This window comes from Megalobrama amblycephala, linkage group LG20 (assembly GCF_018812025.1).
Source record: "Megalobrama amblycephala isolate DHTTF-2021 linkage group LG20, ASM1881202v1, whole genome shotgun sequence".
Classification (NCBI taxonomy): domain Eukaryota; kingdom Metazoa; phylum Chordata; class Actinopteri; order Cypriniformes; family Xenocyprididae; genus Megalobrama; species Megalobrama amblycephala.
In genome coordinates, this window is record NC_063063.1 from 21,105,907 (window position 1) to 21,131,895 (window position 25,989).

The 25,989-nt window shown below is 38.1% G+C and overlaps 1 protein-coding gene and 1 long non-coding RNA gene across 2 annotated transcripts; both read right to left on the bottom strand.

The window, feature by feature from the left end:
* Positions 1 to 328: 328 nt before the first annotated feature.
* thbs2b (thrombospondin 2b) lies at positions 329 to 16,834 on the bottom strand. The gene is made up of 21 exons (XM_048170352.1): positions 16,503 to 16,834; positions 15,997 to 16,164; positions 14,985 to 15,541; positions 14,615 to 14,699; positions 11,672 to 11,883; positions 11,004 to 11,238; positions 9,212 to 9,382; positions 8,952 to 9,128; positions 7,811 to 7,984; positions 7,537 to 7,664; positions 6,451 to 6,603; positions 6,080 to 6,298; positions 5,044 to 5,151; positions 4,773 to 4,932; positions 4,563 to 4,681; positions 4,248 to 4,482; positions 2,654 to 2,881; positions 2,287 to 2,558; positions 2,037 to 2,134; positions 1,660 to 1,799; positions 329 to 1,562 (listed from the first exon to the last, which is right to left on the bottom strand). The coding sequence occupies exons 2-21, from the start codon at positions 16,061 to 16,063 to the stop codon at positions 1,555 to 1,557; spliced, it is 3,546 nt and encodes a 1,181-aa protein (XP_048026309.1). The 5' UTR covers positions 16,064 to 16,164; positions 16,503 to 16,834; the 3' UTR covers positions 329 to 1,554.
* Positions 16,835 to 21,714: 4,880 nt separating this feature from the next.
* LOC125255562 lies at positions 21,715 to 25,506 on the bottom strand. Its single transcript, XR_007181932.1, has 3 exons — positions 24,126 to 25,506; positions 23,906 to 24,009; positions 21,715 to 23,571 (listed from the first exon to the last, which is right to left on the bottom strand). It is a non-coding gene; the product is annotated as an uncharacterized LOC125255562 (long non-coding RNA).
* Between the last annotated feature and the right edge of the window lie 483 nt (positions 25,507 to 25,989).

The following is a 25,989-nucleotide window of genomic DNA, read 5'->3' on the forward strand; positions in this document are numbered from 1 at the left end:
AATTTTATGTGCAATTCAAATACATAAATCATAATTTTAGGCATGTACAATCTAAAAAATGCTGGGTTAAATGTTTGCCTAACCTGCTGTGTAGTTTTATTTAACTCAACTATCATTTAAAAATTACTGTATGTGTCTGATTTTTAATTTCCAACCTATTTTGGGTTCATTTTAAGCCAGCCATATAGTAATTTTTAAACAATAGTTTAAAACATTTAACCCAACCGCTGGATTAAAACATCCCAGTGGCTGAGTTTGTCCTTTTTCAACCCAACTTGCAGATTTTATTAAACTATACTGATATGACTAAAATCTTTAGAGTCTTGTAGTCTGTGTATATAATTTTATTGACAAAAGTGATTTCATCAAATATTTGCCATGAAAACATATGAGTGAGAAAATATTTAAAAAAACAACAACTGTTTGTTAGTTAATACAAACATGTATGATAAAAATGTGATTAGCAGCAAGCCTGTAGATGAATCTTGAATCTAACATCTAATGAAGTGCTTCATGTTGCGTAGTGAATTGATTTAAAGCATGTACATAAGAGGCATCATATATATTCCCTTATCAGCTCATTTTAAAGAAAAAAAGACATTTTTTATTAAATCACTTACTGCCATTTCCTGAATGGTGCTTGTGTCCTTATTGAATATAAAGGCATACAAAAGAGAGTGCTGGTAGAGGGGATACCTTGAATATTGCCAAGTTAGGGTGACCTAGAAACTGTAAAGCTACTGAGATCACAATCCTGGTTTGTCACCATTGTGGTCACTGCGGACATGTGTTAAGCGATAGTTACTTTCATGCAGCCTCTGTAGTTTAATCAAAGAAATGTGAAATACCTTGATACTTCTGAAATGTTCAGGAATATTACATTACAGTTCCTCTTGTCACATTCACTTTACGTAGACAGTAATGGCCAATGACGGAGCCTTTCTGACATGAATGCAATTTGATAACATCTTTTTAAACCTCATTTGTAAAAAGTTGTCAATGTAAACAAATAAATAAGTATTTACAATCTGTCAGCAAGGGATACAATACAAAAGGAACGTTAACTAATAACCAGAAAAAAAGACAAATAATTTACAGTAGATAATAGAAATGTCTGAATATAATACATCTCCCCTAAACGCTGGCAACAAACACAAAAAGCACAAAAATGTTCTCCATAAGAATGACTAGAAAGACATATAAAAGAATAAATGATAAGAAATGAAAAACTATAAACCCTCAGCACTCAGAGCCTTGGGTTTATATTCAAGATGGCAGGACTCATTGTAGCATTACAAAGATTATTTGTGCAACAATTAACTGAGAATCTAAAGCAATGCTAACCAAATATTTGTTTCCTTTCATACTTGTCCAGCGGAACGTATATTCATCTCTTGAAGGCACCTTTGGTCTGTCGATTTGAGTATTTCCCTCATGCAGGCCCTTATTGCGAAATGTCTCATTTTCTTCTTTTACGAAGGCACTACATTGATCCGATTTTGCTTTGATCAAAAAAGTCCATGACAGGAGATACAATATGTATTCCAATCACACTCAATTATCTGCAAAAAGAAAGACAATTCTCAATAATAGAAAAAAAGAAAGATCACATGATATTGAAAGATTTTTTTATCTGTAAAGGAAGACCTATTTGTTCACCTCTGCATTCATATTTGAGGTCAGAGAAGAAGACGGCCTCCTGGGAGAAAACGAATAACCCGAGTCTTCCACCTGCAAACGTCTTGTCATAAATGGGACCCGAGTCTGCCATGATCTGCTTGCCTTCATACACAACAACCCTGAGGGAAATTTAACAGTTTAAAGATTACATATTTTTATAAATATACAATTTTATACAATATTTTTTATATAATACAATATTTGTATATAATAAAACAAACATGTTATAATAATAATGTTATTGATAAAAGTGTATACGTTAATATATTACATTATTATTTTACAAAAACGTGTGTCTTGTAATACAAAAATGTAGTGTCTTGCTGTCTAAAACAAGATGGAGTGTGAGTTTATACCTAATGAAGCCAGTCTTTGGTCTGTGGATGAGATGCCAGCGGTAGGCAGTATAGTCTTTCCAGCCGATGTTCTTCGGGTCATGCCAAAGAGTGCGCACCTAAACGATGAATTGTCAAGCCATTCATCATTTTAAGCACCAATACAGACAGCACTGCTTTGAATCATGGGAATTTATTGGACCTTTTATTGTTAGTAATGGCACGAAAAGAGAAATCTGTCAGGTCTAATAAAAGTGAAGAAAGAGTTCACCTGTTGCTTGGTGTTGCCTGTGTGCCATAATGCATTGCGGAGATTTTCCCCAGTGCCTGTGGTGGAGTTGACCACCTTGAGAGAGACGCCAGAGATGCCAAACGCCTTTGACGGCTTGTCTTCCCAGTACGTCTGCGTGATCTGTTTCCACATTACTACGTAAAAACGTCGGCTAGACTGGTATCCAAACACAAAACCTGCATAGTCATCATCTCTGTCTGTATTCACGTAGAAGGTCCCGCTGAAATCCACAGCGCTGAACTCATCAAAGCCTGTTGTTATTGTGCAGAAACATCAGGATCCAAAATCAATATTGGAACGTTTTGCCTTTTTATGTATGGAAATGTTTGTGTTACAGCTCGCTTACCCACTGCAATGCCTGGGTCGGAGTTGGCAGTCTGCACAAGCTCTTTGCCCTGGTTTCGGACCACCCAGTTGGGATCGATCTGCGTGGTTCCCTTGGGGTCGAGGTGAACCATTTGAAACTTCCGGAAGTCTGTGATGCTGATGTCGCTGTTTTCCGGGCACGCGTCAAAGATATCCGGGACATTGTCATTATCAAAGTCATTCTCGCAGGCGTCACCACGACCATCACCTGGGAGAAAATATAAGAACGTTAAACCAACCGCTAAGCTGATATGCCTGTCCCGCATCTTGAGTGTCAAGTAGTTTAAAATAGACAAATAATTAATTCATTATGAGCTTATGAGACCATATGAGTCCGTATACACTCCTCATGCTAAGACTATGAGTACAACCACTTCATAAAATACTCCAAAAGCCACTGACCTAGAAAATTCAAATCTAAGCTTCAAAACATTCAATCATTTGATCTGAAAACTACTGGCATCACAGTGTAATCCTAGCCAAGAGGTACTTTTCCTTTTGGAAAACTGGAAAACAATGGCTTTTCCCAAAGCTTTAGGATTGTTTCTCTAAGCCAACAAAACCTCAAAGATCTCCAATCTCCCCATAGACCGTGACAGCTTCAGCTAGCACTTGGAGTTCAGAGGGCCGCTGAAATGAACACCCTTTGGAATGCCAAGGCAAATTTCATCCCACTTACATTTCAAATCCACTTTATAACAGAAAACCCAAGCAGTAAGCATGGCTTGACAACAGAGAACTGATTTCACCATTATACCATTTAGGCTTAATGTCAAGCTGCATATATATGTGTGTCTAAAATACCTCATAAAACAAAAAGAGACGAGGACTACTGCAACTCTTCGGCATTTCTGATGCCAGCGAATAATTTATGCATTTCTTATCTGCCTGCTTTTTATGCCTTGTCTTTGATTTTCTTTTTTATGGGACAGATTCTTGGACGACCCTCATAGGAAATATGAACAACGTCCAAAACAACAGGCTCTCGCATGACACAAAAATTAAATGCAGGATTGTGTATTGAGACAAACAGGTGTGAGGAGCCCAGAGGAAAATTCTGGACGTTGTTTATCGGTTATCTTCATTCTCCGATAATCTGCAGAACAAATGTTCACATGATGCTTCAGCGCCAATCCCATATATCAATAATTAGACACATCATTATTTCCACACATTCCTTACTCTGAAGTGAAATGGTAAAAAGCAGAAGCGAGATATGATACAAGTGTACAGTAAGACGTGTTAGTGTAGCGGTGCAAAATCCAAAGTAATGTTACTGTTTTTTATGCAAATATATATATATATATATATATATATATATATATATATATATATATATATATATATATATATATGTTTTTGTTTTTTTTTCATAAACCAGGATTTTTTTTTTTTTTTTTTTTTTTTCAGTGCAACTATCAAAGATAAAAATACTTTTTTTGCCCATTAACCGATATGGTATTAATGTATCATGCATCCCTAAAAAATGTTTTTTTTTTGCTTATTTCAGTAGTATAATCAGAGATCAAAATAAGAAAAGTCTATTTTAATGTAGTATTTTAACAGTGTTTTACCATCAGAGTCCAGTTGGTCCTTGTTGGGAACTAGTCTACAGTTATCACGGTCATCAGGAATGCCATCATTATCATCGTCATAATCACAAGCATCTCCTTTCCCGTCTCCGTCGTGGTCGGCTTGGTTAGCATTGGCTATGTATGGGCAGTTATCCATGTTATTCTGATGGCCATCTTCATCTATGTCCTGGTTGTCATCACACTGGTCTCCAATTAAATCATTATCTGCATCCGTCTGCAATCGCAAAATGGTAACATTCTTTAATAAATGAATTAAGATGTTTGGAAGCAACCAGTCTCCGTTTTTTTCCAGACCTGTTGTGGGTTGTGGACTAAGGGGCAGTTATCACACTGGTCTCCGACACCATCTAAATCTGTGTCTTTCTGGTCTGTGTTGTAAATGAGAGGGCAGTTGTCTCGCTCGTTTAGAATCTCTAAATAAGAAAAGGACATGTGATTCACACATCAGTTTCAATCTAAAATGAGTCACAAGGATTATAAAAGGACAATCAAAGCTTTTTGTACCATCTCCATCCATATCAATAGAACAGGCGTCTCCTTCTCCATTGTTGTCGGTGTCGGTCTGAGCAGGGTTGTGCTCATATGGGCAGTTGTCACAACGGTCTCCGACATCATCCTTGTCATAGTCATACTGCCTGGGGTTATACATCAGGGGGCAGTTGTCCTGGAAGAAATATATCATTTAGGCCTACATGTGTCAATATGAGTAGTACACACTCTTATACGTAGCATGAACACAACTCCATAAACATCACATGTACTAAATCTGCCTCACCCTTTCATCCACAATTTCATCGTTATCATCATCTTTATCACAAGCATCTCCTTGCCCATCATTGTCATAGTCCTCCTGACCAGAGTTAGGTAGAGTCGGGCAATTGTCCTGCAGAAATTGCAAAATAAAGTTTAAAGTTAATTGCAGAAAGAAATCACAGTGCAAGAATAAGCAGTGGGTACTGATCTGGAATTCTGGAGGTAAATTTACCAGTATTTATTTGTTAATTTTTAGCCTTAGCTATCACATACTGCTTCGGTTATGTGTGCGACATGAACAGGTTTTACTCCAGAAACCATCTGACACTAGTAGTTACTCATATCAAATGAACCACAACAAATCAACCACATAGAGTATGAAGAATTTCAAGATTCTTCTTCTACAAGTTCTCAATTCTTCATTCTGTACATTACCAATATTTTCCTTTATTTGTTATGTGCACATATTTTATCCTTTATTGCTTTCTCGCTTGGCTCTCTTTGCTTCCCAGGCTTCAGATCTATGATGTCTTGCAGATTCTTGTCCTGGTTTTTCTCCACGGTGTATCATGACATAATCAAGCAATTATCCATCACAGGAGAAGAATGATGTAATTATTACTTTTGCTCTCCCTCCCTTTGGCTAAACATTTCACCACAAAGACATTTAAGGGATATAAAATATACGATTCCAAAAGGCACAATAGACAGTAAACACTGGGCCAAATCAAAACATTCCTCTAGTTCATGGTCACTGGGCCCCCTGCCTGACTTGATGCCATTGTCCTGTGGGGTTTATTAAGGTGAAACGATATTTCTTTCCATTTTATATTCCTTAGAAACCATCTCATAGCAGTCACCAGCTAAACCTTAGGGTCTGGCTTGCATTAAATGAAACAAAAAACATTGAACCAGTCTGCTTAACTCTTAGCACTGAACTCATCAGGAAACATATTCTCTTAAATATATCTGAATGTTCTATACATTTTTTGCTATTAAATTGACATCTGGTCCCAAATGGAGGGCGTGACTTTGGTTAACCATGAGTTATGTAGTACCTTTTTGCAATGGTAGGTGGCATTTGCTCCACACACAAGATCCTGGTTTGGCCATCCATCCAGATCAAAGTCCTCTCCACAGATGATGCCGTCTCCAGCATAACCAATACGGCACTCACACTTGTACATCGGGTCACTGAAGTGAGTCAGGAAGATGCATTCAGCATACTTGTGGCAACTGTGGCTGTTGTCTTTACAGGGGTTGTAGGGTTCACAAACCTGTTCATTAGGGTAAAAAAACAGATACTGAAACTTTGTCTATTTAAACACACATGAAGCAGACTCTTGAGACTTTTTAGGGAATCAGCTGGGAGGATGGACATAAATTAGCTGCCTGGTAAGTGGTATGTGAGGTGATATGTGTGACTGACCTGTTTGTTGGTTTTAGCTGACTCCACTCCCATGCCGTAGGGCTGAGTTCCTTTGTAACGTGGGGGGCAGGGGAGACAGTGGAATCCAGGGTCTGTGTTCACACATTGCTGTTGGCCACCCACCTTATGACATAGATCTGAAACCATATCACACTGCACACCGCAGAACACAGAGGATATAAGAAGAGAGAGAGAGAAAAAAACATTACAAGGATCAGGATTGTCAGAGTATATAAACCTACTGCATGTATATACACACTGCGGGTTCTTGCCCGTGCAAAACTCATTGCTATGGTCCAAGGTTGTGAGTAATTTAAATGCACTGCTTTGCGGTCACATAACATTACACATCACTTCAGTTGGTTAATTTAATTTGTCCCATTGACCAACAGACAGCTGTTTGGTTTGAAAGTGACTTTTGTGTGAGCTGAGTCTCCATGATGTTCTGGTCTCTAGATATAGCTTCCTTCTCGCATGTAAATATATGGGATTTTTCATCAGTTTTATCGTCCACCAATTGAAAACTTTAGAAAAACCAATGCACATCTCTCTTCCACAAGGGTGAACGTGATTTCACCAAGTGCAACATGTTCCTGGATCAACATCTTTGTTGATCCTGGAACAACATTCCAATCAACAAATCAGATTTCAGGGACAAGTTTAAAGTGTAAGTCAAGTTTAAGCTTACAACCAGGGTTAGGTGCTTCTACATCATTTTAGAGATAACTTATGGGTAGGATTAGGTTTAGGGGTAGGAATGTTGTTTCAGGATCAACAAAATATGTTGGAACACGTCTTACTTGGCGAAATCACGATGACCCTTCAACAAGCTCCATGATTTGGAGTTGGTTTAGATGGTTTTGCCACGTTGACCAACAAACAGCCGTTTGGTTTGTAGGTGACTTCTATGTAAGCTGTGATATTTATACATAACTTCACTATTGACAATAGATAATGGACCTTTTTGCTGCAAAATTTCACTGAATTTTCGCTTATTTTGACTGGATCCACTTTTAATACTTAGAGTTACAGCTTTGTTCAAAAGTCAGAATTTTGATCTAATTGGTCTGTTGTCATTTTGTTTACCTCATTGACATCTTCACAAGAAGTTCCATTGCCACGATAACCATTCGGGCAGGGCCCACATTCCCAGGATCCATCAGAAGCTGTGCTACACTCGACCCCAGAGAAGCAAGGGTTCGAAAGACAGCCATCTGTGAAATCAACACAGCACTCTTTTTAGGTCTAGAACATCATTCATCATATTTTTTCTTACTTTATTTAAGTCTCTAATGCTAAGGAATACGATTTTAGGAGTTTAGGATATAAGCAAATATGTTCCTAAGCTCGTTTTCCTTACCAATTGGACACTCCTGCCGGTTGCATACTTCATTTTCAATGGAGTCTCCAAGACACTTCCTTCCTCCATGCTGTGGTTCGGGGCTGTTACACTCTCTAACACGACTCTTCAGACCGCCTCCACATGTAGCTGAACACAATGCCCAGGGAGACCATGGACCCCAGCCACCATCAACTAAATGGAGAAACAGGCGCAACATGGAGCGACATTTCCGTCTATTAGATATCCAACCCCAAAAGTTTGATTAAAAAAATCTGTCTGTGGTGACTCAGTGACCTCGAAGAGCATCTTAAGCATCTGTTTTGTGACCTCATGAAATTCATTTTTATATTATTGCATAATGTAAAGCACTAGGCTGTTTTTAATGTGCTTAATCTGCTTTTAATCTGCTTGTTATTCAGTTTTGTTTTGAATTCAACTGGTTATTTAGATTTATTGTGCCATTTATCAGCTCATGCAATATTAAGAGAACACGCAGACTTCAAAGACTGATACTGAAGTAATGAAACAAACTAATAAATACCATTTTTAGATTTTAAGTATTTTGTTCTCCATGTTATGTAACGCCTCCAAAATAAAGCAATCTGTGTGCTTGCACATTCCCCTCTAATGTGGAAATAACACATAAATGCCCAGAATAAGCAGGCACAATGCACATAATGTTGCTGATGTTCACTGAAACTAAAAGTTAGCCCAGATCCTAAACGTTCGATGGCCCTGACTGAAGAAATCTCAGGGTGTTCCCAGACATCTGCTGTGTCTCTGAGGTGAATCTCATTCATTGGCCATGTCATAAGCATCTTTGCCATAATCCTCTGATGATCAAATTGCTCAAATCTGTGTAGAGTCCCTGCTCTAATGATAATATAAGCCATGGAAAATCTGACATCATCCTTTCAATGTTTTCCAGTTAAGATCTGAACAGCAGGGTGGATGAGATGGTTTCTATATGAGCATGTGCTCATGTTGGCCTCAATTTAGGGTTGAGCTTTAAATTTTGTAGGGCTGTCAAAGTAAATGTTTAACAGCGTTGAATTTTTCAAATGCTGCTAACACATTTATTCAATTTGACATTAACTTTAATGATGGTCGATTAAATATGTAAACCCTATTTGTTTCATTACTGGGATGCAACACTCACTCGGACAGGGGTCTGCGTGGCAGCTCTGAGTCTCCCGTCCATCACCTTCACAGTCTTTGCCACCTCTTTGTGGAACAGGTGCATTGCAGTGACGGATACGTGTGATCAGCCCCTCTCCACATGTCACTGAGCAGGACGACCAGGGAGACCATAAGCTCCAGCCACCATCCTGACGAACTGTGAGTGCAAAGCAACGTTACTATAAGAGTGCTACAATGACCCACTACAAGCTATCACACATACAGTGATTGTATTCGTACCTCTTCGGTCACATTTTCCCAAACTGCACTTGCGAGTCTGAATCGAGGGTCCAGAACATGTATTGCTTGTGTCATCACAAGAGCGCCCCCTCTGTTGAGTGCCGCTCCCACACGTGACTGTGCACTGAGTCCACTCTGACCATGGAGACCAGCCGTCCTCACTGTCCATTGCTAGACGTATGCAACATTATTAGAATGCAATATACATTATATATAATGCAGTATACATTTATAAAATACAGTAAAAGGAGTAATATTGTGAAAGATTATTACAGTTTACAATAAGTGTTTCTCTTTTAATATATTTTCTGTAATTTATTTATGTGAAAGCTAAAAAAATGCTGATTTGCTGCTCAGGAAACATTTCTTGTTATTATCAGTGTTGAAAACATTTCAAAAGAACAGAATTTATATGAAATATAAATTTTTAAAAACTTTATAAATGTATTTACTATCACTTTTGATCAATTTAATGCATCCTTGTTGAATAAAAGTATAACATTTTTTTCATTTTTAATTATTTTATATTGTTTTTTTATTTTATTCTTATTTTGTATTGTTTTATATTCCTTTTATATTTACACCAATCAGGCATAACATTATGACCACTGACAGCTTAAGTGAATAACACATGATTATCTCTTCATCACGGCACTTGGTGGGATATATTAGGCAGCAAGTGAACATTTTGTCCTCAAAGATGATGTGTTAGAAGCATGAAAAATGGGTAAGCGTAAGGATTTGAGTGAGTTTGACAAGGGCCAAATTGTGATGGATGGATAGACGACTGGCTTGGAGCATCTCCAAAACTGCAGCTCTTGTGGGGTGTTCCCGGTCTGCAGTGGTCAGAATCTATCAAAAGTGGTCCAAGGAAGGAACAGTGGTGAACCGATGACAGGGTCATGGGCGGCCAGAGCTCACTGATGCACGTGGGGAGCGAAGGTTGACCCGTGTTGTATGATCCAACAGACGAGCTACTGTAGCTCAGATTGCTCAAGAAGTTAATGCTGGTTCTGATAGAAAGGTGTCAGAATACACAGTGCATCGCAGTTTGTTGCATATGAGGCTGCATAGCCGCTGACCAGTCAGGGTGCCCATGCTGACCCCTGTCCACCACCGAAAACGCCAACAGTGGGCATGTGCGTTGCTTACCTGGGGAACACATGGCACCAGGATGCACTATGGGAAGAAGGCAAGCCGGTGAAGGCAGTGTGATGCCTTTGAGGCAATGTTCTGCTGGGAAACCTTGGGTCCTGCCATCCATGTGGATGTTACTTTGACACGTACCACCTACCTAAGCATTGTTGCAGACCATGTACACCCTTTCATGGAAAAGGTATTCCCTGGTAGCGGTGACCTCTTTTAGCAGGATAATGCACCCTGCCACAAAGCAGAAATGGTTCAGGAATGGTTTGAGGAGCACAGCAACGAGTTTGAGGAGTTGACTTGGCCTCCAAGTTCCCCACATCTCAATCCAATCGAGCATCTGTGGGATGTGCTGAACCAACAAGTCCGATCCATGGAGGCTCCACCTCGCAACTTACAGGACTTAAAGGATCTGCTGCTAACATCTTGGTGCCAGATACCACAGCACACCTTCAGGGGTCTAGTAGAGTCCACGCCTTGACGGGTCAGGGCTGTTTTGACAGCAAAAGGGGGACCAGCACAATATTAGGAAGGTGGTCATAATGTTATACCTGATCGGTGTATACAGCCAAAAACATATAAATAAAGACTAGAAACAACTAGTACTGGTTGTACTGTATGTCTCGTTGTTTGTGTCTGCACTTACGAAGGCAAACTGGACAGCATTCACCATCGATGAAGGATGGGTTGGCACATGCCACTGGAGGACATGTAATCTGACGACAAACAACTTTTCCTTCTTGGCAGGTACATTTAGTGCAACTATCCACAATCCAGTCCTCTTTGTCCTCAAACATACGGCCATCTTGCCAACACATACTCTGCTCTGAAAGATTCTGCATCTTATTCAGTGCCTCCTTCATTGCTGTGTTTTCTTCTGTCTACAAAAAACAGTTTGAAATTAACTGAATCAGACAACTGTCCATCTTCATAGTGCAATGAGACGTAATTCAGGCTTTCCACACATTCAAACATAACAAGCAGTCAAAATAACTATACATTTTTATGCATTGAAAATTGTAGACGTTTTCCAACAGAAACCGTCTAACAGAGTTATTTACTGAGCTCACATTCCTGCCACAGCTATGTGATGAGATACTAAATTATGGTTCAACTATCACATTCATATACCCACAAACATAACTGCCCTTGCTTTTTTTTAAACATCTGACAAAATCAGTTAACATCAACAATATGATATGTTATATCTGAATGTGAGATCTTAACTTCTCTTTTCTAAATGATTGCAGTTATAGGTGTCTAATCTTGTTTAGGCCGGATAAGGTGTAGCATAAAATTTACAACAGGACTCACCACTTTCTGCAGACCATCTATGAGGTTGCTAACGACAACTCTGAGACCCTTGAGCTCCTGGAAGAGGTTGGCCAGTTCTTCACAGGAACGTTCACACATCATTTCTGAGGAGCTGGTTGCTGGAACATCTGTATTCTGGCCAATCACATTGGAAGCAATTGAAGATGGAACCTCCAACTCCTCTATGCTCTCACTGACTACATTCGCCTCCACTGGGAAAAGAAATGCTAATTAGATGTAGAATTAGCATGGATTCTGATGTGCTGTTTCAAACGACATGGGACAACAATTAGATAGTGACCACAGGCTATTTATACACTATAGAAACACTTTTATCACTATATTCAAAGTCTTCTAAAGTCACACCAGAACTTTGCATGATATTGTAGCCTCTAGCCTAACATTCAAAAATATGGGATAAGTACGATTTTTTCTTTTTTTCTGAAGGAAATGATCCTAAAGGATCATGTGACACTGAAGACTGGAGTAATGGCTGCTTTGCCATCACAGGAATAAATTACATTTAAAAATATATTCAAATAGAAAACAGTTTTTTTTTTTGTTATAATATTTCACAATATTTGATCAAATAAATGCAGTCTTGGCGAGTATAAGAGACTTTGTACCAACCCTAAACTTTTAAATGGCAGTGTATCTGGCAGTGTATACACTAAAAGAAAATTGCATTTGTCGTTGGTCAGCTAAAACTGCCAAACTGGTAGCTCTACCCTTAAATCACAGAATTGGTTAAGCCAATGTTGTGTCGAGTTGGTGGAGACACTCAAACAAACACAGCTATGTTTTGATAGAGCCACAGAGCCACAGTGTTTACACTTCTCAAAGTAATCTAATGGCTTACTTCTAGTTGCTTTAGCAAGGCGGGATTAGAGAAAGCTTTTTAATGTTGAAAAATTACAGACTTCACCTTTTAAGGACGGAGAATGCAGACATTGGGTATCTCACAGCATGACGACTAAACCTGTTTGCAATAAAGCCTCTTTATACACGACACTCAGGCGCTTGAAGATTGTAATAGGAAGCCAAATTAAAAGATTTCATGGGCTCCTGTGATGTAACACACATGTAACCGCAAGCAAACTATTTCTAGGTACACAGACCTATCTCAGCAATTCTTGTTTGCCGTTTTTGGAAGCAAAGTTTTTGAAGTTATTTTTAAGTAGTTCCAAAGGAACATAGTATAATATTATAGTCTGGGTGGAGCAGAAGTGCGAGTTAACTATTATTAAAAAGTCTAACATGAAACAATTTCTAGATTAGACTGTTGTGCATATCTTTAGTTGATCCCTTTGATATTGCCAGATAATAAAGAAACGAAGATTAATACAATAGCATCAAAGATAACTGCATACTTTTTGTATATATGACATGTATTTTAGCAGACTGTGAACATTCTTTAGACACTCAAAACTTTTGAACTACCTCATGCGAAGCCAGGACTGTTTTTCTATATCTGTAGAACTCATTTAATCCTCAAGTGGCTATAAGTGTGTTTCTCTCTCTCGCTGTCTCGCTCTCTCTCTCTGTGAGTGTGTGTGGTTGCATTCATTTTTAACTTTAACTGTTCTTCTTTCTTGGTCTTATGACCTACTGACCCATCTATCTGACCCAACACATTGCTGCTTTGTATCTAACAAGGTAAATTCATTTAGCTAACATTTACAAAAACATACCAAACTTTAAACTAAATCATGAAGGCGCTATGAAAACACAGATAAAGTCAGACCGGATTGATGGATGACCTATTTAGACAAATACAGGCTTGTAATACATGCACATTTTGACAATTCCAAGATAATAATTCCTTCAGTCAGGCCGGTTGCTCCTAATCTGAGTGAGTGTGCACAGGTCTCCACAGGTGTGAGCCCCGCTAAGCATGTTTATTTGTAAAGCTAACTGTCAAGAGCCAAAAACCATCCCCTGAGCGAGCGATGTCAAAAGCCTGTAGCTTAAAGGGTTAGTTCACCCAAAAATGAAAATTCTGTCATTTATTACTCACCCTCATGCCGTTCCACATTCGTTAGACCTTCGTTAATATTCGGAACGCAAATGAAGATATTTTAGTTGCAATCCGATGGCTCCGTGAGGCCTCCATAGGGAGCAATGGACACTTCCTCTCTCAAGATCCAAAAAGGTACTAAAAACATATTTAAATTGGTTCATGTGAGTACAGTGGTTCAATATTAATATTATAAAGCGACGAGAATATTTTTGGAGCGTCAAAAAAACCAAAATAACGACTTATTTAGTGATGGCCGATTTCAAAACGCTGCTTCAGGAAGCACAAATGCTGCTGTTCGGAGCGCCAAAGTCACATGATTTCAGCCGTTGGCAGTTTGACACGCGATCCGAATCATGATTCGATACGCTGATTCATTTGTGCTCCGATGCTTCCTGAAGCAGTGTTTTGAAATCGGCCATCACTAAATAAGTCGTTATTTTGGTTTTTTTGGCACTCCAAAAATATTCTTGTCGCTTTATAATATTAATATTGAACCACATGAACCAATTTAAATATGTTTTTAGTACCTTATGGATCTTGAGAGAGGAAGTGTCATTGCTCCCTATGGAGGCCTCACGGAGTCACGGATTTCAACTAAAATATCTTAATTTGTGTTCCGAAGATTAACGAAGGTCTTACCGGTGTGGAACGACATGAGGTTAAGTAATAAATGACAGAATTTTCATTTTTGGGTGAACTAACCCTTTAAGAACCCATTCTTTCCACAGCCACCATTTGAAAAATGAAACACAAAATATTCCATCAAAAACGGACATCATTACTGAACGAATCCCTTCCTGTCTGTGATTTATATATTCAGTACAGCAGTTCCCATTAAACAGGAACTTCATCTTGATCCCACAAATCTTTTTTGGCTGGCTAAAAGTGTTAAAAGAATGTTAAGGCTCACAAACCCCTCCTACCTGGGTTTCCAAGATCACATCCCCTGCTCTCCAGAATGTCCTCAAGTGGGGTGTCAAAGATAAAACGTACATTCTGCAGCAAGCCCTGAAAGAAACAACAGCTGCTGTCAGGCTTACTTTGCCAATTTTCAACCGTTCACATATATCTCCCAGGACTGGGAAGTTGGGTTGGATTTACAGAACACTGGAGGATCAGCTGTAATTTATTACTCGCTTTCCAGCCACTTGCTTGGCTTGCTCTGCAACTACTAAAGCTGACTAAATTGCCTTACAATGAGCAATAATGTATTAGTTACTATTCTTGATATCCTGTAGATAACATCCTAATGTATTCTACTTGCATGCACTTTAAATGTGACATCAAACATACCCTAAAATGGCTTTCTCGGGTGGACCCTTTGGCCACAAACATACGGCCACCAGTGGCGCTCAGGTGTTCATAGAAAGGTTCATCGAGAATGAAGCTATCAATGAGTCCACAACCAATGTACAAAGTTGCCGTCTCTCCATGCACATAGAGCGTTACATTCTTCCATTGCGAATCCGAGAGGTCTACATCCTCAAATGAGATCACGTTGCGTGAGCCATCGGCCCACCAGTACACCAAATCTAGAGTGTTGGTTCGGCCATCCGAAACGACCTCAAACTGCCTGCGCTCTCCGGGGCCTTCCAGTGCAAGGATGGTGCCACGGGATGTGCGGTCCTGACGTAGAGTGGCTGTCAGAATAAAGCCTTCATTGTTTTGTATTTGCAAAAGAAGTTGTTGCAGCGCTGAGGAGCTGACGGAAGGGAGCTGGTCAAATCGGATGAAGCGGTATGCAGGAGCATCGCTGTCCAGACCCTTGAAAAGCTTCACACCGATAGTCTTGCGTGAGATCCCACTGGTTTCAAACAAGTCAAAAACTGTCTCGTCTTCCAGTTGCGCATCTAAAAAGTACATGTACATGTTTTGCTATTATTTTACATTCGGTTATTTTGTTAGTTGACATGTTGTTAGAGCTACATGGAATATTTTTACTATTAAACATGAAAGGGCCATTTAAAATGATGGCAAAAAGGTGTTTAAAGATGGTGTAAGAATTGAAATGACACATTTTCCCATGTAAAGATCATTTTAAGTCTTATAGAGGACATCCTGGTCCATTCTGTGATACCAAAAAATTGGGGCTATAGCAAATATTGTACTATTGTATATAATAAAAATAATATAATTGTTATAGTAAAATGAAAACTACAAAATAAATAAATAAAACAAAATAGAAAAAAAAATGTAATGTAACTATAATAATGTAATGATGTAAAGAAATATTTTGGGTCATTACATACAAAAACAATACAGATTATTCAGATACAGAATATATAGAAAAATCCTCCAGCATTACCTTGAGATTTTACAGAGGTGAACAGAAGCAAAAGGGCCAATATTCTGAGACATCTTCGGAGAATCATTCTTCTATGGATCCCAGTGGTAACCAAATATCAGTTGTTCACGTTAATAAAATTACCTGCCTCACAGTGGCTCTGCTCAGCGGAAAATCAGGATACCTCACCTAGAATTAAAAACACATTATTAGACATGCCCAAATTTAATGACATGCGCAAGTGAGAAACAAGCGTCTATTTGGCGAATTCTGATTAAGATGTCATGTAATGTAATGTATGTGTGTATATTGTTTATATATATATATATATATATATATATATATATATATATATATATATATATATATGTATATATAATATTATATATATTTATATGTATATTTGTATGTATAACGTATATAAAAGCCTATGTTAAAAGAACACATGCTTTTAAGAACCCCCGCCACATTTGTTTTGACTTTCCATAAATCAGCAACAATAGAGTAGTGACGGGCACCTCACTTACCCGAACCAAAGGCGAACTCCGTAAATTTTTTGCAAAAACTAACCAACAAAAACGTTGAGTTTTATGCACAAGACGAAAATAGCTATCCGTCCTACTTCTCAGTCAGTTCCACAATGGTAAACCCGAGATAATGATCAAAAATTCATTGCGTAAAAACCTGGAGATGCCACGGGTCCCCAAGCGCAAAGTTTAAAATTCGCGCACGAAGCGGGTTACACGGTTCACGCGGTCAATCATGAGGTGTTACTGAACAAAGTCTTGTTCCAAAGCTGATGCGTGATAAATCCAGATGATGCCGGACTTACGGGCTCCCTCCTCATAACTGATCTTGAATTTTATCATGAGGGGCGCGCATATTTGGTTTCAAAGGGGAGGGTTTGGGGTGGCTGGAGGCGGGTTGCTCTGGGCTGAAGAGGTTTGGGTTGTTGCTGTGACAGCACGTCATGACAGTTTTCATTAGCTAATGCGGTTCTGAATCGCGCCTGGGGCTACTGGGGTAGGGGTGAAGACCTAAATGTGAGCATAGGTATGCGAGAAGGCTAAGATTGAGGTCAGGTTTATATAGAAGAGGGAAAAAAAAGAAGTGTCCTTGGATAAATGCCAGATACTTGACACCAAAAAAGCTGCTTCTTTTTTGTGTGTCATTTCTCTTCAATTTAAAATAGTTTTCTATGTGAATATAAACTGTAATTTAATCCAGCCATTAATCCAGTCTTCAGTGTCACATGATCAATAAACATTTTTTTCGTATTATTCATGCTGTAACTGTAGATAGATAGACTGATTGATAGATTGGAAGCTGGTCTTTATCAATTCTTGTTTGCACTGAATAGTTACAATGAAAACAGCACAGCACAATGTGGCATTTACAATTTAAGATGTATGACTTTAATTTGACCTGTTTTATCAAGAGCATTACATTCCTTTGAAAATATGCTCCATCCTTTTCTGAAAACATCAAGGTACATTCCATCAATTTTTGTTGAGTGGGAACATCTTACAAAAGCACATGAAGTGGAGATATACTACAGCAGATGAGACAGATGATGTACATGTTTACAATTGCCCTAGGTGAAAAAATCAGAGAGGGCTCTCGTAAAACTGGCTTCAGCAGAGGGCTAAAAGATTGACATCATTGTATATTTCAATATATGCTGGAAATGACATTATATCCTGTATATGTCTGAAATGAGAAAGTATCCCCATGGGTTCTGCCCTCTATAAAGTATGTGATTAGAGTGAGTAAAATAATAATTCTTCCTTCCTTGTGTTCATGGAGTCTAAATTACAGTTCCAGGTTTTTCAAACAGTTTCTGATGCTGTTTTGCCAAGATGTGCTTTATAATCAGCTCTTGAGAAAGGTTCTTCGTTAATTACATAACGCACACAGAACAAGGATGCCTGCCAAAGCACATATATCATATGATCATGAGCTTACCTTTTTATGTGTAGCTATAAGTTAAACAGGCAGTTTTGCTCTTAAAGGCCAACTGCAACATTAAAAACATTCATAAAATTTTATAATGGCTTCTTAAAATGCACTATAGAACTATGACTTTGATGCAGAGGAAAGGGCACGTCTTTGCAAATACATTTTCTGAACTGCTGACGACTGTGGGAGGTACTTCATACCTAGCAATCATAACTTGGACGGAAAGGACATTCTGACCACTAGCCTGTCTCCATGGGGTAAATGGGAAGCTTACCGGATTGATTTTGGTCCAATATGTTTCTATGTTCAAAGGAAATCTTCAGGAGAATCATCAATCTTTATCATCAAGCACTTCTTTTTCTTTTTTTTGTTGCCTTCTTGTACAGATAATAAATGATGGGATTCTAAGAAACACTTTCTGGGAAACTACTTTCAAACCTATAAGTGAAATAAAGCAAGCATATAGTTAACTGATGCAAATAACAGATACATCGTATAAGGATGGACAGGAGTTCTGAAATTCTGAGTTCTGAAAAACTTATCTCATGTTTTCTGTATTGATGTGTCATGTTGATACAATTCGGAGAATCTGGTACACTGTAAAAAATGACCGTGATTTTAACAGTAAAAGACTGTAAAAATGCTGCGGAGAAAAACTGTCAATTGGTTTACAGACAGTTTCTGTACTATATACGGTGAATAACTGTAATAGATCAAACGGTACATTTAATGTAATTTTACGGTAAAATGCCGTTAAATTCACAGTTTTTGGAAGTGAAAAATAACAATTCATTGTAAAATTTACAGTGAAAAACCGTAAATTGACATTCCCACAATTCCCTACGTGACACTTCACATTTGATATATTTTCGTTGAAATAACTCTGTTTCTTCTTAGTTTTTCTCATTTTTTTCTAATCAGTTATGTACATTAGGGTTTTATGTTGCATCTAATGTTGTTAAATTAATATTTATTGCATTTTTAAAATTTCATGTATGTTACCATGATGGTGTTTTGTGTGTGTGTGAATGACACTGTGTGCACCTTCTATATATTAGTATTGACCTCCTCAGCTTGTGGAAAAGCTGCTTGTGATGAATTTTGATTCATCATGTGACTTTTATCACCACTGTGTTTGGTGACTGTCAGTGTATTATAAAGGTACAAAACAGATATTAGTACTTCATTAGGTTGGTAAATTAACATTATATCAGTTAATGAAATACGTTATTTTACCGTAAATTTAACAGATTTTTTTTACGTTGCTACTGTATTTTTTACGGTAAAGTTCTGGCAACCACAGCTGCTGTTTTTTTACCGTAGATTTTACTGGGATTTTTTTTTTACAGTGTAATATTAAAATGGTTTTGCATGTACCACTTTTGCTTAATATTCCCAAATAAACAATGTCTTAAACCGAATTGCCCTTTATCTATCCAAAGTTATCATGCACACTTAGGTAACTCCAGTTTAGTGATCCCAGTATAACCTAGTCAAAATTTATAGCAAAGCCTCTGATCCTCCTATCGTCACAGAACCTAATGCCCACATTACATAATAAGCAGTTAGCCTTCCCCTCTCTTCACCTCTCAAAGTATTCATATATCTGTCATTAAAACGGAACATTTAGCTAATGACTTCCAGACTGACGTTGCACTCTATGAGCTAACAATGAGAGAATGCAAGACGAAGTCTAGAATTCCCATTTTATCTCAGCCATTTTACATCTTAGACCCTGGGGAAATCTTTTTTATTGTTATAATATATATACAAATTTTTTGTTTCTCTCACTTTGTTACCAATTTATTTTTTATGTTCCTTTCCGCTTGGGCAATTTACACAGTTTCCAATCTCGTAAAAGTCATAAATAGGTATGCATGTGTGATTTAATTTTTTTGAGTAATGCAAAGTGAAAGAAGCACCAAATGTCATTGGCTATATGTGAGACAATAAGTCCACAAATTCTTCTGAAACGTCATTTGGGCTCACTCTTCGCTCTGAATGATTAAACTTAATGTTTTTGTTGCTTCTGAAGAAAAAAAAAGCTAGACTCAAGGCATTGCCCATAAAGTGCACTAAAGACTAATTAAAAGCATTTAATTATTTTTAGTCTCCACTTTCACAGTCGGATTCCCTTCAAAATGTGTGACAGGCAACATAAATAAGGCTTGTGGGTAATATTTCTTTGTCAGGAAAAGAAAATGATGTCATTGGATCAGTCAGTAAGATAAATCTGGTTTCCCTGCTGAAGCGGAAAAGTGTGGCCTGGTGGTTCATTTATATTTAGACTTTTCTAAATTCTGCAGATTTGATGCTTAAAAACACTGCCACTGTGATTAAAATACAATTGTGCAATCATTTGCCACAAAGGGACACATCTATCTGACCTAATCCTTAAAAATGACTATTTTATTGACTATTACTAAGCACATTTAGAGTTTTTACACTTTTTTTGTGCTATGCATCTTGGTGTTTGTGGTTTCCCACATTGTGAAATAGAGGATGAGGTGGAGAGGAGGAGGGAAGAATTGTCGCTGGGATGACGCATGCTGCTTATATATGCTTGTAATGATGATTGACAGGACTGAATGTTTAGGCTCCTCCCGAATCTACATTTGGAACTACATTTTGCAATAATCAGCAATTACAAAAGAATACTTTTTTTTTTTTTAGTTAAATCTGTTTTCACTGTAAACCCTAACACTCAATATACTTAATTGGTTTGAGTAGGACAAACTTAAAGGTGCCCTAGATTCAAAAATTGAATTTACCTCGGCATAGTTAAATAACAAGAGTTCAGTACATGGAAAAGACATACAGTGAGTCTCAAACTCCATTGTTTCCTCCTTCCTATATAAATCACATTTGTTTAAAAGACCTCTGAAGAACAGGCGAATCTCAACATAACACCGACTGTTACGTAACAGTCAGGGTGTACGCCCCCAATATTTGCATATGCCAGCCCATGATCGAGGCATTACACAAGGGCATCCAGTATTAAAGTCTGGATGAAAGGCATTAGACAAGGGCAGAACATCTGGATGTGCACAGTCAGCTAGGTAAGCAAGCAAGGACAATAGCAAAAAAATGGCAGATGGAGCAATAATAACTGACATGATTCATGATAACATGCTATTTTTAGTGATATTTGTAAATTCTTTCTAAATGTTTCGTTAGCATGTTGCTAATGTACTGTTAAATGTGGTTAAAGTTACCTTCGTTTCTTACTGTATTCACGGAGACAAGAGCCGTCGCTATTTTCATTTTTAAACACTTGCAGTCTGTATAATGCATAAACACAACTTCATTCTTTATAAATCTCTCCAACAGTGTAGCATTAGCCGTTAGCCACGGAGCATAGCCTCAAACTTATTCAGAATCAATGTAAACATCAAAATAAACACTGTACTTACGCGATTAGACATGCTGCATGACGAACACTTTGTAAAGATCCATTTTGAGGGTTATATTAGCTGTTTGAACTTTTTTTTATGTTGTTTAAGGCAAGCGCGAGCTCTTGGGGCGTGGAGCACGAGATTTAAAGGGCCACACACCCTGAATCGGCTCATTTCTAATTATGCCCCAAAATAGGCAGTTAAAAAAAAATGAATTAAAAAAAATCTATGGGGTATTTTGAGCTGAAACTTCACAGACACATTCAAGGGACACCTTAGACTTATATTACATCTTTTAAAAAAAAAGTTCTAGGGCACCTTTAAATTAAGCAAATGAGTTCAGTTAAATTAACTGTAATGAGTATTTAGAACTTTCTTTTTCTTTTGACTTCACAGCACTGACATATTTCAAGTAAAATTGTTTCTGAATTGTTTCATTGTTTTGAGTTGTCTGAACTCATTTCTTTTCATTTAGACAAACTTAAGTTTAACTGAAGTTGGGCTGGGATTTTCTTTTATCTCCCAGCAAGCTTTGCCCATGGCACTCGAAAGGGAGAGTACACTGTAAAGAGATTGCTGTAAATTTTACGGCAGCTGGATGCCAGTAATTTACTGTAAAATGGTTTGCAGTATTATTACTGTATTTTCACTTACAGTGTACTGTTCGGCTTACTGTACTTAAATTTAAGTACAGTGGGATCCAAAAGACATAGACTAGTGAAATGTTAAAAATGGTATTATCTTTCCATCATAATTTGAGTGAAAATTAAAAAAAAAAAATAAAAAATATCATGAATTTTAGACTTTCTTAGTATTTGGCTTGGTCTCCTATTTGCTTTGACAATGTTTTGTACAAAGAAATTTCACATGATCAGTGTTACAAATTTGCTTATAATTATCCAAGAATCCATATTTCTCATTCATTTTGTCATGTTTCTTTGTTTTTAAATGTTCATATTTACAGTTTTTAAATGTTTGTTTCATCGTTTAAATAGGATTTTGTAACACTTTTATGTGGTCTCAGACTTTTGGACACCATTGCATGACCACTGAGACAGCAGAGGAAATGGATGAACAGTGGGAGGGGCATTTGTTTCATTTTTCAAAGGTACTCAGAACAAAAATGAGACTGACAGGCGAACTGCTGCATTGTATCATTCCTTGTTTTGCTTATATTACCTCCTTACTGTGCATGCATTCCTGGCCTTGCCCTTGGGCTCCTGAAATAGTTTTGCAAAAGTGGTTCACTGGTTCAAGGTTCAGCTGGTTTAAAACACTTGCCCTTGGCTGCGTACTCAGATTTTGTCTCTAATTTGAGACTTCAGTAATGGGTAACTGTATTTATTGATTTTGTTTAAAAATATCTCCCTGCTTGGTCATACAATACACATTTTATGCACACTAAAAAATGCTGGGTTGTTTCAACCCATGTTTGGGTTAAATATGGACAAACCCAAATGTTGGGTTTAAAAAAGTTACTTTAAAAATTTAAACCAATGGTTGTTTTTGTCCATATTTGACCCAAACATGGATCGAAACAAACCCAGCATTTTTAGAGTGTATGAACTCACTTCAGATCAACACATCTGACAACCTTTGATGAAGTCAGATGTGTTTTTCTATGCCAGTAATGTAGCCAGACATTTTTTCATGATGATAAGATCAGATTTCTGATGGTAAACGGGGTCACTAGTCATTTCGTTATCCCGGGGTTTCATTTGTCAAAAACCTCATGGAGGAATTTGAACCTGATGACCTTCAGCCAAACATTTGATCTCTCCAGACACACTTGAACTTAATTCAGATGACTGATTTAATTCTGATGAAATAAAACATAGGTTTTCCACATGAATTACACAATATTCAACTTTTCTTCCATCCGCCCAGCCCCAGATCAAAGAATAAACCCATGGAACAAGACGCTGTTTAGAGTTTCTTCAGCATTATGGCCGTGCTGAGGCTTTATTCCTCTTGTCGGACATGAAATACGTCCCTAACCTCCCTCAGAGTGTGTGATGGGGATCCTTCACAAAACAATAACACAAGTTCAAAAGAGCATTTCCCCAGGAATTGTTCCCTCCTCTCTGTGGGGACTGTTTGAATTGGGTTAATTGGAACTAACCAAACCCAGATGCTACTTTTTCATATTGGTAGTGGAGCTCACACATGAACCAGGCAGAAGACTCTCAAGGTCCCTTGTCTTCGAGATCCACCGGTTCCTCTGTGGAGAATTTTGGACAGCCTGGAGGATATAAATCTGAGCTGCTCACGTGTACAACTTGCTCCTTTCACATGCATTCTGACCGAACCATTAAAGGGATAGTTCACTCAAAAATGAAAATCTTAATTTATTCACTCTCATGGAATTCCAAACCTGTATAACTTTCTTCTGTGGAACACAAAACATGATATTCTGAAGAATGCTTCAACTGTTTTTGTCCATACAAGGAAAGTCAAATGTGTACAAAACAACACTGGAACCCAATGACTTATTGTACGGACAAAAAAAGAAACACTTCTTTTATTTTCCACTGGAGAGAAAAAAAGAAAGAATTTGTGTTGTTTATAAAGACTACCTGTTCTATTTGGCTGGCATTTTCATAAGCTCTTCGGTTTGTTCTTCTGGCCCCAGTCTGCAAAAACATACTGGGTCAGGCACTTAGGAGGCTTCCATGTGTGACTGTGATGAGAAAAAACACACCTATCCACTTAATCATGACTGTAGCACATTAACACTCCATTTCTTGAGGTCTTTGAAACCGATAAAAGAGGAAAACAGGTGAGATGTTGGTTTACCAGGCTTTAGCAGCTGATGTCTCACACAGAAAAGGTTCCAGTGCTGAGATTCAGGGAATTAAGCTCCATCTCCATATCCAGATGTGAATTCAGCCTCACACAGAGGTAGAGGAACATTCCTGTGGAGAGGCACTGGAGATGGTGAGTCACGGCTCTTGCAGCCTGACGCACCCAAATGACTAGCTGCGATATAGGCACGTTCAGAGAGTGGAAAACGGCTGAGAGAGAAATTATTTTCAATATGTTTTTGATCCTCCTGTCAGAGGTTATTGGTACAACAGATCATACATTTAAACTTACGTCAGGTGATTGATAGCATCAAGCCTAAACATATAGTTCCAGGGGTAGACACAAGCAATGAAGCTTTAATATTCCATTCATGTCTTAGTGGCCTGTTGTTCTGCCCTCTTCTTTAAGTACATGTCTGCTCAGGCCAAACATGAGATCAGTCTCCATTTCTCATAATCAGCACCAGCTTCCTGTGGTGATACCCACATCTCTGCAGACCGGCATATTTTGAGTGACAGCTCTCCCTCCAGGGCTCCACCACAAATAAAGGAAATCAGAGGCCCTGCTCCACGGTTTGTTCCACAAATGTGTCCCAGTGAAACTCTTTAACACACTTACCCAGCAAGCTGTGAAGGTTTGCATGAACACAATGGTGATAGACAAGTCTAAATCCATAACAGGATTCTTATAATCACATATCAGACTGTTATGTTTTCTCCAGCAAGTCATTCTTTTTAATCCAGACAAAAGGCTCTGTGACAAAAGCAAGTAGAAAAGCTTCTAGGCTCTGCCGAATTAGGCTCTGCTTCAACATGATAATGTGTTAAATAGGGCTGAAAATGCTACTTGCTATTGGTAGCTGAAAGCAGAATCAAATTAGGCTGAGTTAAGTTGTACATTATTTTCCTATAACCCAAACCAGAGTGCAAAACGTAATGCAATCCATCAGCGCTCAACTAAGGCCAAAACTTTCCCCAATATCAATATTTTGCCTCCGCAATACGAAAAGAATGTGAAAAATTTAATATTAGTAAATAAAGAAAAATAATTAGAATATATATAAATAATAATGATAACACAAGATTAAAAAAAGATTATGCTCAAATACATCAATGAAGACACTTTATGTTGTGTTAAGCTACAGGGCTGTTGAATGCTCGAATCTGATTGGTTGACCAACGTTCTAACGTATGCAATTATTTTCAGGGAAACGCAGGTTCAAGTAGTTCTGGGAAGGTCTTCTTGACCGCATTGCAGTTCCATATCACTTCACCGAATGATTTCAGTTATTTCAATAGTGCTACCAGAGATTGTATATAATGGGGAGATAAGAGGGTCTGTATCTCTTACCATCGGAGAAAGCGTAATGGCTAACTTAATCACGTGTGGCCCTTCTCAGCCTATCGTGTAATGGCAGTGACGTCAGTCGCAACATTCCCTACTCTGCCTTCTCTTAAAAAAATAAATTTTTATCAAGCTAAAATCTACATGTAGTTCCCAACGAAAGTATTGTTTAGTGTAAAACATGCTAAAGATTAGCACACAGGCTGTTGATTAAATAAATGGTTATTTCCCCACAAAAGCTGTTTAATCAGCTTAGTGAAGCCTCTCATCCATTGACTTCCATTCAAAAACAGCCTCCGGTCTCATTCCCTGCGTACCCCGGGGGGCGAAGCGTTAGCATTAGCCGTTGCGTTTTTTGGCTAAACCTTGCAGGCTTGCCTTCCAGTGGCTTTGGTGCTACAGCATACAACCGCAAATTAAAGAAACCCACAATGACACCGACCAAGCAAAAAAATATAGTAAACAATAGGACTAAAACGACAAAATATTGTAATGGTTTTTGCCACAAAAT